The 15,822-nt window shown below is 45.4% G+C and overlaps 1 protein-coding gene across 1 annotated transcript in view; it reads left to right on the top strand.

Annotated features, from left to right (window-relative positions):
* The window catches only part of LMO7 (LIM domain 7), a 374,915-nt gene that overhangs the window by 272,667 nt on the left and 86,426 nt on the right, over window positions 1-15,822 (top strand). The window contains exons 12-13 of the mRNA XM_029603031.1: window positions 195-896; window positions 1,753-1,782. Of these exons, the coding sequence (XP_029458891.1) occupies window positions 195-896; window positions 1,753-1,782 (732 nt within the window). The remainder of the gene's footprint in view (window positions 1-194; window positions 897-1,752; window positions 1,783-15,822) is intronic.

A 15,822-nucleotide genomic window follows, 5' to 3' on the forward strand; every position in this document is an offset into this window, starting at 1 on the left:
ACTAGAGAACCTCCCCAGGGAAAGGGGGCCTGGGGCTTCTGACCTTGTATTTTACTTTATGCACACAAGAGTGAACCTGTAACAGAAGGTAGTTCTGTTCTGCTCAGACTCCCTGTAAATGTTGTCTTAATGTGTTCTTCCTCTGCACTCTAATGAGGTTCTTCCTTCCTTCTTTGTTCTTTTCCTTACTTCAGTCAGTTTTCAATACTACAAGCCTTACAAAAATTCTCTGCTGATTTCCTCTCTTCTAAAACTAAACCCAAACCTGACCCCACTTCTGGCCCCAGGGTTGTAACTTACACAAAGGATGCTTTTATACCAGCATATAAGAGAGAGGGCATTATGAATGGGTATTTGGATCCAGATTTGGAAAATGACGACCTGTTTGCACGTAAAATTGGAGCTTTCCATATTAATCCAACTGTGGCTTATCGAAGAACCCCTGCCCGAGAATGTCATATAGAAAAAGACATAATACTACAGCCAAAGGATGGTGATGGTGAGATTCCAGACTTGGAGAAGGATGACATGATTGTTCGCAGAGGTCAGAGACAGAAAAAAGAGGTGCCTTTGTCAGGTGCACCAGATAAATACCACCCTGTACCATTTCCAGAGCCGTGGACCCTCCCAGAGGAAATACAAGCAAAATTTCTCTGCCCGATTAGGAAGACCTCTGAATCTAGGAAGGAATGTCGTCAAAGTAGGATTATAGTACCTTCAGAGCAACGAAAGAAAGATGATATGCTGGCTAGAAAGATTGGTTCTTGGCAAGTTGCAGGTTCTGTGCAAAGAAGCAATTTCACTCCAGGCCCTTGCAGTGAGGAGGACTGGAAAAAATGGGAGTCCATCCGAGAGGCTAGCAGAGTGAAGCACAAGAAACGGCAAATGCTTGAGAGGTCAGATTGTGCCTGCACCGTAGCTGAACAATGTAGCCTTTGCATGCTCAGTATTTCTGTGAGGTGCAATCCATAATGCAAATTAATAATTTGTTGCTGTAGGGAGTTACCTTTTTATATGAACTGTTTGACATTGACTATATCCAAGTTGCAAATGAATTATGCAAAGCTATGCAAAGTTATTTTTTTCCTTTATATTTGGATGGTGTAATGAGTTTTGCAAGACCACCTCTTGAAGAGGTCATGAGGACTACTTTTAAGATAAATTATCCTGTGTTTTGCCTTACACCTTTTCTTCAGTGTATGGGCTTTGATAACAGTAAGAAATGTCACTTCTCAGTAATTTTCTGAATTATGCTTGCAAGCAAGTTTTTTTTCTTTTGTTTAGCTCTCGAGGAAATCTTGGTTGGAAACTTATCTTAATGATGAGTTGATCATAGAAAATTGACCTTATTTGCCATGATTTAAAAATTCCACTTTGTGCAGTATTGCATATGTTCATTTTTCTGCCTGAATTTGTGTGATTTTTTTTGTTTTTACAGTGGCTTTTTTTTTTTTTTGTTGCTTTGGACTTTCATGCTTAACCATTTAACTGCAAGTATTATTGATACAGAGGAGAACTGTATTTGCTGTTCAATAAACTTTATATCTAGACTCCAAGCATCATTACCGTATGTGCTGCATTAGATTATTATGAGCTTACTTTGGTTGTGTGGCCATATATTTTTGCTTTAAGCTTTTTCATTTTCAAGCTGCTTTTTCATGTGTTCTTAAATGTATTTGCTCAGAGGATAATTGCTTATACACACACACACAAAACTAGAATATCAATTTTTGGTTTTCTCTGGTTTCTCAGACTGCTTCAAAAGCTTTCCTTTGATGATGGGTAAGTCTGTGCTTGAAAGGTGAAAACCCTTTCTATAATCTGTTCAGTGCATCATTGTGCCAGCTGTGATATCTTGCATGCACACCAGAAGCAGCAGTGAGAAACTGGGCTGCAGCCTACAGATAACGGTGCATGCATGCTGCTTCAATATGGAAGGCTTTGGAGCTGCTAGTTATGCAACAGAAGTAATTTTTGCACTGTAAATAGCTTTTTATGACTTATTTATTTACAGCAATTTATACCCTGCCCATTCCCAGACACTTGTTCTGGGCAGCTTACAAAATATTCATAAAAACCACTGTACATCAATAAAACACAAGTTAAAACAATTTCAAGTCAATCAAAAGCTCCCCACAACAGCTGTTTTCAAAAATACTGTAATCCTCTAACTGCCAGACCTACTCAGGAAGGCTGTTCCACAATAATGGGGCAGTCCAGGAAAAAGCTCTGTTCCTTGTTTTAACTCCTGGGACCATTAACAAGGAAGCTCCTGCTGATTTCAACAGGTGTGCTGGAACATGCCTAGAAAACAGAGCTCTTTAATCTGGCCCTTCCCCATGAATAGCCCTAAGCATCAGCGTTAACAACTTAAACTTAATTCTCTGACAGACTGGGAGCCAATGCAATGTTTTCAGCAGTGGGGTAATGTGCTTCCTAACTGGGGTTCTGGTTAACAAGCGGGCAGCTGCATTTAAGACTTAATTGCAAATCCTTCCACTGACAATTGGGCAAACCCATGTAGAGGGTATTGCAATAGTCTAAGGTGGAAAACACAAAAGTCTGGATAATAATCCTGAATTCCCCCTTAAATGAAATATACTTTAGATGGCACAGTTTGCAGTACTTGAAAAAAAAAAACAAACTTGAGTGTACTACAGAGGATAATTGCTCCAGAAGGGAGACATGAGAATCCAACCACACCTCTGGATTCCTGACCAAGGCCAATATGGGAAGAACTAAGCCATCTAAAAATAGAGTAGGATAACTATCCACCTTTCCCCTTAAGAATCGAAGAATCTAGCTTAGATACATCACTCTGCTTTACTAATGTAAAAAGTTGTGATTCATCAATAAAAATAAACATTTAATAACAGACTATTTGAATTCATCCAAATATTTAACTCTGCGAAGGACCTTATGAATAAAGTATTCTCCACAGCCCCCCCTAACAGGAAACATCATATGGATGTTGTCAGTGTAAATCATAAATTAAACCCCTAATTCTTGCAGCAGATGACAAAGGGGGAGCAAACCAAGATTAAAAAGGACTGGGAGCAAAGAAGAATCCTGGGGGGGGGCGCGGCACCAGAAATCACTGGAGCCAAGGAGAACAATGGTCCCCTATACAAAGCTGCTGCACCCAATCATCCAAAACAGAACTAAACAAACCATAGACTGTACCACCATTACCCACTTCTCTCATCCTTTGCAGCAAAATAGAATGGGAAAGAGAATTAAAGCTGAGGTTATAGCTAATAAAAACTACTATAACGGTACACTTCTAATCTAGTTCTCGCAAGATGAAGTCACAGATGAATACCACAAGGTCTCCATTCCTTGTCCTCCTACAAAACCCATATTGACTCTTATTTAAGATCTTATTATCCTCCACAGTTTACTAGCTGGGTCAATATCACCCATTCTAGGACTTTACACAAAGATGGGGAGTATAGAAATTGGGTGAAAGCTGGCCGGGTCCTTAAGAGGCAGATGAGAAGCTTTCAAGACAGGGCACACAATCCCCTTCCTGGATTGAACTGGCATCACCCCTTCCTCCAGAGAAAAACTAACTAGGGTCGTAATGACCCTGATCTCCCCCCATATTCTGTCAAACCCAAAGTGGACCAACACCAGTGGGCTGAAGACTTCAAAACCGCTAATCTTCCATCTCTTGAAGCCATTGGTTCAAAAGCATCCCATGTTAGGACTCCCTTTAGTTTATAGGGGCAATTGATTCAAGCTGCAGAACAGTCTGCAGCCTCATCCGTATTTGAGCCAGCTTATCACTATAAGAGGTGTCAAAACTGTTACAATCCGCCATCTCTGCACTAACTTTTTCTCTTACAGGTTCCATTAAACCAACACCAATTCAAACAAAGCTTTGGGGCAGTTCACAGAAACTTGAAGTTGCCTTCTATTTTCTTCAAATTCCTGTTTGTATAGGCATTTAGCTGTTAAACTCTATCCATGGCTGATTCTTTGCCTTATACAATCTCCTTTCAGCACGCCGCATAGTACATTTCTCTACTAAAGATGCAGAAAACCATGAACCTGCTTCTGCAGTAAAGGAAGTGACTACACCTTAGATGGAGCAAGTATATCTAATACAGCTGTTAATTTCACCCCCAATGACTCAACCAGGACATTAGTCGAACTACTATCCACACTATTTTTCATCTTCTCTCATTCAACCCCAAATAAACTTAAATCATTGGCTCTCATAGAGTGATGCTTAATACTCCTATGTTTACCAGAGGATGACTTATGTCCCAAAAATTTGAAAGACATCAAGAAATGATCTGACAATATCATTTCCTCTAAATGATGCTCCTGTACCAAATTATTCGGAGCTAAATCTTTTTCTTGTCTTTTTCTGCCGTCATTACTATGCTACTGTGTTACTATGTAAATCAGGGGGGACAAATGCCAAATTCAAGGCTACAGCCAGTGCAATGAGTAGGTCAACCCACTAACTGGGAAAAACCTGTTGCCAAAGTTGCTCTCAAACAGGCCTATCCTGTAAAGTGCGGCAGCGTTTACCCTGCTCCTAAGCCGTTTTTAACTTTGTTTTCGGCCGCATTAGCCCTTCCTGCGATCCCGAATCCCCTTTAACCTACTCCTACCGCGGCCTAAATTCCCTGGGCAACCCCTTCCGCCCGCGGCATGCATATTGCATGCAAACGAGCGAATTAGCGCGATATTGCATGCAAACGAGCGAATTAGCTATTCACCTAGCATCCCGTAACCCGCGCCCCGACTAACGCTACCTTTCCCTGCCGTTTTGTCGCGCGTTTAACCTGCAAACTTACCGCCTACCCTGACCCAGGCGGTAGAGGCATGGGTAAGGGTAGGTGGAAAGCTTTCCCCCAGCCCCCGCTCACCTGCCCCCGCCGCGATCATGGGTGCCGGTCTCCGTGGCAGCCCCAGGCCTCTCCCCTGCTCCCGAAGCCCCCCCCAAAAAAAAAAAGCGAAAAAAACGTTGCAGCCCCCCTCCGATGTCCGGACTGGGGCTGCCACGGAGACTGCAACGGCAAAGCGACTTTTCAGTGTCCCTCCTCCTCTCGGAGCAGGGCGGAAAAGCCGCCTTGCTCCGGGAGGAGGGGGGACACTGACAGCGGCGAAGCAACGGCGAAGACAGCGGCGAAGCGACTTTTCAGTGTCCCCCCTCCTCTCGGAGCAGGGCGCGAAAAGCCGCCTTGCTCTGGGAGGAGGGGGGACACTGACAGCGACGAAGCTTTCCCCCAGCCCGGACACTGGCGAAGCCAGAAGACAGCGGCGGAGAAAACGGCGAAACGACTTTTCAGTGTCCCCCCTCCTCTCGGAGCAGGGCGGAAAAGCCGCCTTGCTCCGGGAGGAGGGGGGACACTGACAACGGCGAAGACAGCGGCGAAACGACTTTTCAGTGTCCCCCCTCCTCTCGGAGCAGGGCGCGAAAAGCCGCCTTGCTCCGAGAGGAGGGGGGACACTGACAGCGGCGAAGCAACTTACTTTTCTGAAGCCATCATCAGGAACACATGCGATCGTAGCTCCTCCCGATGAAGACAAAGATGGCCGCCTGCACGGGGAAAGCGTGCAATTGGCCGCTGAAGACGTGATGTCGTGACGTCACGTCTTCAGCGGCCAATTGCACGCTTTCCCCGTGCAGGCGGCCATCTTTGTCTTCATCGGGAGGAGCTACGATCGCATGTGTTCCTGATGATGGCTTCAGAAAAGTAAGTTGCTTCGCCGCTGTCAGTGTCCCCCCTCCTCTCGGAGCAAGGCGGCTTTTCGCGCCCTGCTCCGAGAGGAGGGGGGACACTGAAAAGTCGCTTCGCCGTTTCTCCGCCGCTGTCTTCTGGCTTCGCCGGTGTCCGGGCTGGGGGAAAGCTTCGTCGCTGTCAGTGTCCCCCCTCCTCCCAGAGCAAGGCGGCTTTTCGCGCCCTGCTCCGAGAGGAGGGGGGACACTGACAAGTCGCTTCGCCGTTGCTTCTGCGCTGTCGCCGCCGTTGCTTCCTGGTATCTGTCATTTCAAATGACATTTGAAATGACAGATACCAGCGTGGCGTGAAGCCTTAGGCCCGCGCACCCAGGATCCTGTATAGGCGCTCTATCCAGTATCCTGGTTGCGTGGGCCTAAGGCTTTTCGGACGCGGCTTACATTTACATATAATTAGGCTTCAGGATCGAGCGGTAGGTGAGCTGCACTGTGCGGGCGGTAACCGTGGGTGCCGTAGGCACTAACGAAGCTCTTCCTACCGCTCGGTACTGGATCACCCTGAAAATTCTTTAACCACACTTTGTTAACCCACAATGTACTCTAACATTAAAATCCCCAAGCAACAGCAATCAAGGATAGGTCAAGTGTCGTATGGAAATAAAATCTATAATTCTCTTTAAAGAAGATCCTTTTATCCCAGGCGACCTATAAACCAGCACAGTAGCTCAAGTCCCTATGGTAACCAAAATACTTTCACTTCCTACCCTTGGCTTATGTGGAGTCTCCTGAACAGCAAGACCTTACCAACATTCTGTGTAAGATAAAATGAGAGCACTTTTTCAAAGCAGATTTCTGCGGATAAAACCCTTTGTGTCTTTTTTTTTTTTTTTTTTTTTTTAAATCCTCAAATTCGTGCAAACCTTTGTGTATATGTAAAAATGTATATTTGTTTCCTATGTTAACTAAGCTGTTTCATTGTATTCGACTAAGGAATTTTTTCCTGCTTTTTCTGTTTCACTGTAAACCGGCATGATTTGCATTTAATGCAAGAATGTCGGTATATAAAAGTTAAAAATAAATAAAATAATAAATTGGCTTTTTGGAAATTGCCCATCCTCACTGTGGGTAGAAGTATATGTTCTATTTTTACCTGCATTGTAAGGAGGCATTCCTAAGTGCGCATTTAGGTTGGAGGAAAACAGATTGTGTGTTCACATCTACGTGTTTTTAAAACATTTTCCTATCCTTTCTTTTTCCTGCACAAAGAGCAGGTGCATAATTTTTCTTTTATAATTGGTGCAAACTCCCTAGGTAAAAATATATTCACTGTATTTGAACCAAGGTGGGCGATTTGGCCTTTGGCCCAGTCAATCTGTCCAACTGCGCTTCTTCCAGAGCGCGCACATTTCCATTCTCAACCCAATACCTGCTCCCCTCTCCTATTTTGTTTACCTGAATTTTCAAGCCTTTCATATATCTCCCAAGCCTATCCAGAATCCATTAAAGTACTGGCCTTCACTTCTACTGGTAGGTCATTTTAGGCTTTGTCATCCTTCTTTCTAACTTTTTAAAAGACCAACATGAAAAGGCAAGATTTAAGTACTGGACAAAATTAGGGCAAAGGGTGCGAAAAGCCTGCAAGTCAGTTGGATTGCACAATTTTGAAATGGCCCATCGTTTGCTCAAGTATTTAAATTCTTACTTGCAAGCAAACATAGGCTGTATGGTTTTTTTTGTTTAATCACTAATATACCACTCAGTGAAACTTGTTAATCAGTTGAAAGCCCGGTCCCAATACAAACATCAACAATCATAACAGGGACACTCTTTCTTATTCACCCCACGAATTCGACGTAATGTCATTAGACCATCATAATAGGCATCACAGTAAGGTAAAATTTATACCGGTGTTACTCAGCCTTATGTTTAATCATATTAATCATGATTAAACATAAGGCTGAGTAACACCGGTATAAATTTTACCTTACTGTGATGCCTATTATGATGGTCTAATGACATTACGTCGAATTCGTGGGGTGAATAAGAAAGAGTGTCCCTGTTATGATTGTTGTTGGTTTTTTTTGTTGCCATCATATTTCTATCTGGTCTGTCCAAAACTGGTGAAAAGCATGGTGGGATTTTTTATCCTTTTTTTTATTTAACACTTTCAGATTTAAATGTAGACCAGGCAGGAAGATAAATTTTCTAACGAGTGTTTGTTTGTGGCAGTGTATGAGATTTGAGATCATTCGAAAAATGCAGGAAAAGAAAGCTGCTTGTATTGGCTTACAGGTTAGTGTGACTTTTGATGGAGCAGGCCATATTAATACTATTCATTGGGTGTAGCATACTCCTACTGCTCCCAGCTAGTCCCCTTCCACCCCATCAGCCTGGAGTATCAAGCTCATGGTAATAATATAGCTTCCTCTTAAAATGGCATTTTAAAAGATTAGAAGCTTAATTTCCTATCATAAACACAAAAGGGCAAAACAAAGAAAAACCTAGCTGCCTTCAAGCTCTGCCAAAACCTGTGGAGCAAACACAAAAGTACCCTTTTAAGTCTAGCTATGTCAGTTCCCAAAACACAGTTATACTTAGTTAATTACAACAGCACCAAAGCTGAGGACACGTCTGTTTCCCAAAGCTCCAAGGCTTTTCTCCACTGTTGCAATTATTAGTCCATAGTTCCAAGCAAACTTGTCGTCAGCGCAGAGGTTTTTATCAGGTGGCTTTCCCCTCTGTCTTTCATTTGCTACATACAGAGTTCCAGTGCAGCCCACTAAATTTTATTAATTCTCAATACAAGTCACCTAAGCTCATGAATCCTGGCTTTTCTCTGGAGTTTGTCGATTACCGCAGGGTTCCAGCACAGCCAGGTATATACCTCTCGTTAATTTTACTTCTATTTGGTTTTTCAACAGAAAATGCAATTACCTTCCTGACTTCACCTGCAGTCTCCCCGGGGGCTGCAAGACTTGAATACTGCCACTGTCTAAGAAGTTAGATATATATATTTTATTTCCTCTCCAATGTGGCTTTCCCTTCTTGGGCTTGCTCTCCACTCTGATGTGGAGTGACACAGTCTCATTTTGGGGCTATGAGCCCTGTTGCCTGTGTAAAGAAAGACCTCTCCCCAGGATTCAAATATTGAAGCTTTCTATTCAGGGGTGCAAGGGTGCATGTTTCTTTTTGCTTGATGCTAATTCATTTTATGTTGGGTCACAATGTTTAAATAATGGGAAATTTTGTTAACATGTAAGACCTCCTACATTAAAATAGTCTGTAGTAGGAAAACTCCAAGTGCAGTATTTTATTACTCATTTCATTGTGATTGTTCATATTTTTAAAGCTAAGAATTTTGTTCAGGAAGATAAAATATCTCAACAAAAATGTAACTTTCCTTAAAAATGGGTAACTTTATTTTTTTGAATTAGCTCTTTTCTTTCCCTTCCCATTTCTGTCCAAGTAATTTAAATGTTCATCCAAACCCCACCTCTGCTCTTCCCCCCTGAGTTCTCCAGTTGGAATGGATATTTACCCCAAGGCTAAAACCTTTCAGTGTTTCTCATATTAGATTAAGGCATAGCATCTACACTCTTTGCCCTCTTCTTGCTTCTTTTCCAGCAGCTCGTTTGATGGATCCCTACCCAAATTGTCTGGCCAGATAAGATGGTGCAGGCAGTTTTGACATGGTTCTGAATCTCTGTGCTAGCAAAGCATACATCAACATGTGCCTACAAAATAAGATACGAAGATCTTGTTTCAAACAGAAATGGTGCTTTAAGATACAAGCACATTGAACTAGTATAAAACTGTTTAATATAGATGTACTGCCAGACTGGAAAAAAAATCCTTTACGAAATATAAAATCTTAAATTCAAAGTTTGATTAAAAAACTGAAAACAATTGTGTAAAATTGTTTTAAGCATGTGTAAACAATTCAACCAGCTTTAAGTAAGGATGGGCATTTTTTATTTGCAAGCTTCTTTCTTAGAAGTTAAATGTTTAATAGATTTAAGGTGCTTGTCCTTCCAGACGCAGCCAATCTGAAACACAGACTGTGTCGGGAGACTGACCTTGATGTTAACTGCACCACTTGTTGAAACCCCAAATAAACTTATGCCTTTGGATCAATGAAAGCTTTGCTTTGTGAATCTTCTGGACAGTACACCTACGTTCAAGTGCACATTTTTGGTTTTGACCATTTTTTGATTTGCCACATATCCTTTGGGGAATCCATTAGATTTATTTGAAAATCCAAAGGGAGTTGGCTGATTCAAAGAAATCTACTCTTGAATTTTCCTGCAGAACAAAAGCAGATTTGGTCACAAGTAACATAGTAGGATTTAAAAAGGGTTTGGACAAATTTCTGGAGGAGAAATCCATAAGCAGTTAATTAGGGAAATCCAGTACTAGTTGCTGGGCATGAGTAACAACAAATTGGATCTGCTTTTTGGTGTGAGTCACTGTCAGACTGGATGCTGGGCTCAATAGACCTGATGGGAAAGTTTGAATCCAACTGATGCGGCAAACCTCCAAAAACTGTTTGCTTGTTAAGTAAATTGGGTGGCTAACCTCTTTTTATAAAGAGCGTTGTATATCCCTATTCATATTCTTCTGGATCTCAAGTAATGAAAACTAAAGGGAATCTGTACCACTGTGCTTCATAAATTCCTAGAAGTTCCTTGTCCAGAAATTCTAACCCAGGGCACATTGCTTTGTAAGCTTTCTAAAATTTATTTTTGAGAAAATGTTTTCTCACAGGACAAGCAGGATGGTTGTCCTCACAAATGGGTGACATCGAGGATGGAGCCCACCACGGAAAACTTCTGTCAAAGTTTAAACAGAACTTTGACTGGCCCCTACTGGGCATGCCCAGCAAGGCACTGACCCTGCAGCCAGCAGGGGTCTCCCTTCAGTCTTCTTTTTTCCGCGCAGCAGTTGCTACGCGGTGAAAGGAGCTCTCTAACCACGTTCCTGACAGGAATTTGGAAATTAATTTCCTAAGAAAATTTGCCCCTCAGGGGTCTCCCTTCGACAAATTTTTAGTCATCTTACGGAACCCGGTAAGTTTTTTGCCTTTTTCCATCGACTACCGTCGAATTTGGCCCTTGAGGCCTGTTGGCACTTACCGATCCCCAGCCTAAATTTTGGCTTCAGGCCATGGCAACGGGGTTCCGCCGTTGTCCGGATTGTACCCGGACTATGTCCATCACAGACCCCCACAGGGTTTGTGTGATGTGTTTGGGTAGTGAGCATGATGTCCTGACTTGCACCACATGTGCCTTAATGACACCCAAGGGTCGCAAAGCCAGGATGGAGAAGATGGGGCTCCTCTTCCATGCACCCACCCCAACACCATCGATAGCATCGACGTCATCGGAACCGGCACCGTCAAAGTTGTACCATCATCGTCAACCCTCCGGTGACCGTCCGCCATCGATCGCTTCTCGGCCGTCGACTCCCGTCCCTTCCCCGGATGGGCGAGGGGATCGGAAGGAAAAGCACTGCTATCGACGGCACAAATCTCGGCCTGTCGAGGATCCACAGCCATCGACCTCTGCTCAAGCCGAGCCACCGACAAAGAAGCCGCGAACAGACCGGACACCCTCCACGTCTCGTTCGCAGGCATCGAGGAAACCCTCACACTCCCGGGGTGCGGGGGCCGTGATCCCACCGGTTACGGTGGTCCCTCCGGCCCTGCCTCAGCCTCCCTCTCCCGTCGAGCCGGGTATGGTTACCCCTGGTCTCCGGGCAGAACTGGACCGGCTGGTCCAGGAGGCCATCGAGAAAGCGATGAAGAAATTGCAACCTCCATCGGCACCGTCTCCGGCACCGGTTCCAGTGCTGCCCCCGGCACCGACACCGGCACCGGCTTCGCCACCGAGGAGGGAACCGACCACCGAGCCGTTGATACAAGCGCTAGCACCGCTACTGAGCCGCATGGAGGCGCTCATGACGGCCCTTCCATCGGTGATTCCAGTGCCTTCGACAACACCACCGTCTCCGACTGGATTTTCATCGGCAGGAGAAACACCGTTCCGGATTCCTCCTTCCGGGGTGGTTCCATCGGTGCCTTCTGGTATATCTCCACCGATATATCCTTTGGTTCCATCCATTCCACGCCAGGCACCGATTCCATCGACAGCACCGAAGCCATCGATGCCATTTCTGGTTCCACCTACGGCACCGATTCCACCTCGGTTTCCATCGATGCCTTCAGAGCCTCAGCCAAGTCCATCAGGGCTACAAGCCCCACATGATCCCTACGATACCTGGGGTGATGATGATGATACCTCTTCTGACACAGATTTGCCTTCGCCACCATCTCCTACAGAGAGTAGAAAAAGATCTCCTCCTGAGGATCTCTCTTTCATTAATTTTGTGAAAGAGATGTCAGAAGTTGTACCTTTTCAACTACAATCTGAAGCTGATGACAGACACCAGATGATGGAACTCCTTCAATTTCTGGATGCTCCAAAAATCATTGCTTCCATCCCTATACACCAGGTGTTTTTGGATCTGCTCAAGAAAAACTGGGAATCTCCTTCATCAGTGTCCCCAGTTAACAAAAAAGCTGACTCCACCTACCTTGTCCAGTCAGCACCAGGTTTCCAAAAACCTCAACTGGATCATCGCTCTGTTGTGGTTGAGTCCGCGCAGAAGAAGGCCAAGCGTCTTAAGCCACACTCTTCTACCCCGCCTACCAGGGACAACAAGTTCCTAGATAGTGTTGGACGGAAAGTCTATCATGGAGCTATGTTGATTTCACGCATAGCTTCATATCAACTTTATATGACTCAGTACAACAGAGCCATCCTTAAGCAGATGCAAGACTATGCTGACACGTTACCAGACCAATACCAACCGCAGCTTCAAGCCCTTCTTCACAAGGGATTTGAGGCAGGGAAGCACGAGATTAGGACTGCCTACGACATATTCGATGCTTCCACAAAAGTTTCAGCCACAGCCATCTCAGCCAGACGTTGGGCTTGGTTAAAATCATCCAACCTTCGCCCAGAGGTTCAGGATCGTCTTGCTGATTTACCCTGCTTAGGCGATAATTTGTTTGGAGAGCAAATTCAGCAGATTGTGGCGGAATTGAAAGACCACCATGAGACGTTGAAACAACTCTCATCTGTCCCACCTGAGCTGACCTCCAAGCAACCGCAAAAGAAAGACTCTAAGAAGTCATTCTTTCGACCACGCCGTTATTATCCTCCATCGGCCAGGCCTCGTCCAGCTCGATCCTCTACTAGGCCTCAGCCGCGTCAGCCTAGGAAACAAAGGCCTACTGTAGCCCCTCCTCCTGGGCCTGCGGCTGGACTTTGACTCCCCTGTAGGGAACACATGCCAAACCCCTCTTCCGGACATCCCTGTAGGAGGTCGACTGTACCATTTTTTACAACCTTGGTTGCAGATCACCTCAGATCAGTGGGTGCTAACAATTATCGCACAGGGTTACCACCTCAACTTCATATCTCTTCCGGCAGACTCCCCGCCTCTTCAAGCGTGGAGTCTATCCACCCATTTGGCTCAATTACAACAGGAAGTATCCCTTCTTCTGCAATTAAATGCTATAGAACCCGTTCCTCCCTCTCAACGAGGCACGGGATTCTATTCCAGATACTTCCTAATACCAAAGAAATCAGGGGGACTACGTCCCATTTTGGACCTTCGAGCCCTCAACAAATATCTTCAAAAAGAGAAATTCAAAATGGTAACCCTAGGCGCGCTGCTCCCTCTGCTACAAAGAGGGGATTGGCTGTGCTCTCTCGACCTCAAGGACGCTTATACCCACATTGCGATCACACAATCCCATCGCAAATATCTGCGGTTTCTAGTAGGCCACGACCATTATCAATACCGTGTCCTACCTTTCGGTCTAGCTTCTGCCCCACGAGTCTTTACCAAATGTCTCGTAGTGGTAGCAGCATTCCTAAGGAAGGAAGGTGTCCACGTCTACCCATACCTGGACGATTGGCTAATCAGGGCCTCCACCCAGCAGATAGCTCAATCCTCCCTAAAATTGACAATTCAAACACTCCTTTCCTTAGGGTTTCTCGTCAATTACGAGAAATCTTGCTTAGTCCCGTCTCAAACCTTATCCTTCTTTGGGGCAGACTTGGACACCTTACAGGCAAAGGCTTACCTTCCTCTTCAGAGGGTCCACACCCTAATGTCCCTGGCTCGCCAGCTCCAGTCTCAGAACACTGCCACGGCTCGCCAGTTCCTCATTCTCCTAGGGCACATGGCATCCTCGGTTCAAGTCACTCCCATGACCCAACTAGCCATGAGAGTAACACAATGGACTCTACGACACCAATGGATTCAAGCTTTTCAGCCTCTGTCCTCCATAGTCACAGTCACACAAGCGCTGCGCCTATCCTTAACCTGGTGGACGACTCAGGTCAACCTCCTTCAGGGCTTACCCTTTCTTCCACCGGAACCGCAAGTAATCCTAACCACCGACGCTTCTCACATCGGTTGGGGAGCCCATGTGGACGACTTTCAAACCCAAGGGTTATGGTCCAAAGAGGAAGCCGAACACCAGATCAATTTCCTGGAACTTCGAGCAATCCGCTATGCGCTCCGCACTTTCAAAGATCATCTCTTTCATCAGATAATCTTAATCCAGACGGACAACCAAGTGGCCATGTGGTACATAAACAAGCAGGGAGGCACAGGCTCCTTCCTTCTGTGTCAGGAAGCTGCGCAGATCTGGGCGGAAGCCCTCTCCCACTCCATGTACCTCAGGGCCACTTACCTGCCGGGAGTAGACAATGTATTGGCAGACCAGCTGAGCCGTGTCTTCCAACCACACGAGTGGTCACTCGATCCTCTGGTAACGACCTCTCTGTTTCACAAGTGGGGTTCTCCCCGCATAGACCTCTTTGCGTCCCCTCAGAACCACAAAGTGGACGATTACTGCTCTCTCATTCGGAGCCAGCACTCTCGGCCGAGGGATGCATTCTCCCTCAAGTGGACAACCGGTCTGCTCTATGCATTCCCTCCACTTCCTCTTGTGTCAAAGACTCTCGTGAAGCTACGCCACGACGGGGGAACCATGATCCTAATAGCACCCTACTGGCCACGCCAAGTATGGTTTCCAATACTCCAGGATCTCTCCATCCGCAGGCACATTCCTCTGGGAAAGGACCCGCATCTACTCACTCAAAACGACGGATGCCTCCTCCATCCCAACCTCCAAGCCTTGTCCCTGACGGCATGGATGTTGAAAGGTTAGTCCTTCAGCCTTTCAACCTTTCAGATTCCGTTTCTCGGGTCCTGATAGCTTCACGAAAGCCTTCCACAAGAAAGTCTTACTCATACAAATGGAAAAGGTACACATCATGGTGCACTTCTCAGTCCCTTGATCCCCTTTCCTGTCCAATCTCCAAATTCTTGGACTATTTATGGCATCTCTCTGAATCAGGTCTTAAAACCTCTTCTATCAGAATGCATGTCAGTGCGGTAGCCGCCTTCCATAAAGGTGTACAGGGTGTCCCTATTTCAGTACAACCCCTAGTAACCCGTTTTCTTAAAGGCTTGCTCCATCTGAAGCCACCCTTACGTCCTCCGGCCCCATCTTGGGACCTTAACCTGGTTCTTGGTCGTCTAATGAAACCTCCTTTCGAACCTCTGCACTCCTGTGAGTTAAAGTATCTCACATGGAAAGTGTTATTCCTCTTGGCTATCACTTCAGCTCGCAGGGTTAGTGAATTGCAGGCCCTAGTTACCTATCCGCCTTACACTAAGCTCCTGCAGGACCGGGCGGTACTCCGCACTCATCCTAAATTTTTACCTAAGGTAGTTTCTGAGTTTCATATCAATCAATCCATCATACTACCTATCTTTTTTCCCAGGCCCCACTCCAACTCTGGAGAGCAGACCCTGCATACCCTAGACTGTAAACGAGCTCTAGCTTTTTACCTAGACCGTACAGTTTCCCATAGGAAGAGCACTCAATTATTCGTCTCTTTCCATCCTAATAAGCTGGGACAACCTGTGGGTAAGCAGGCTCTTTCTTCCTGGTTGGCGGACTGCATTTCTTTTTGCTATCAGCAAGCTGGCATTCCTTTTCAAGACCGTGTTAAAGCACACTCTGTGAGGGCCATGGCGAC

Source organism: Rhinatrema bivittatum, chromosome 5 (assembly GCF_901001135.1).
Source record: "Rhinatrema bivittatum chromosome 5, aRhiBiv1.1, whole genome shotgun sequence".
In the NCBI taxonomy this organism is placed as follows: Eukaryota; Metazoa; Chordata; class Amphibia; order Gymnophiona; family Rhinatrematidae; genus Rhinatrema; species Rhinatrema bivittatum.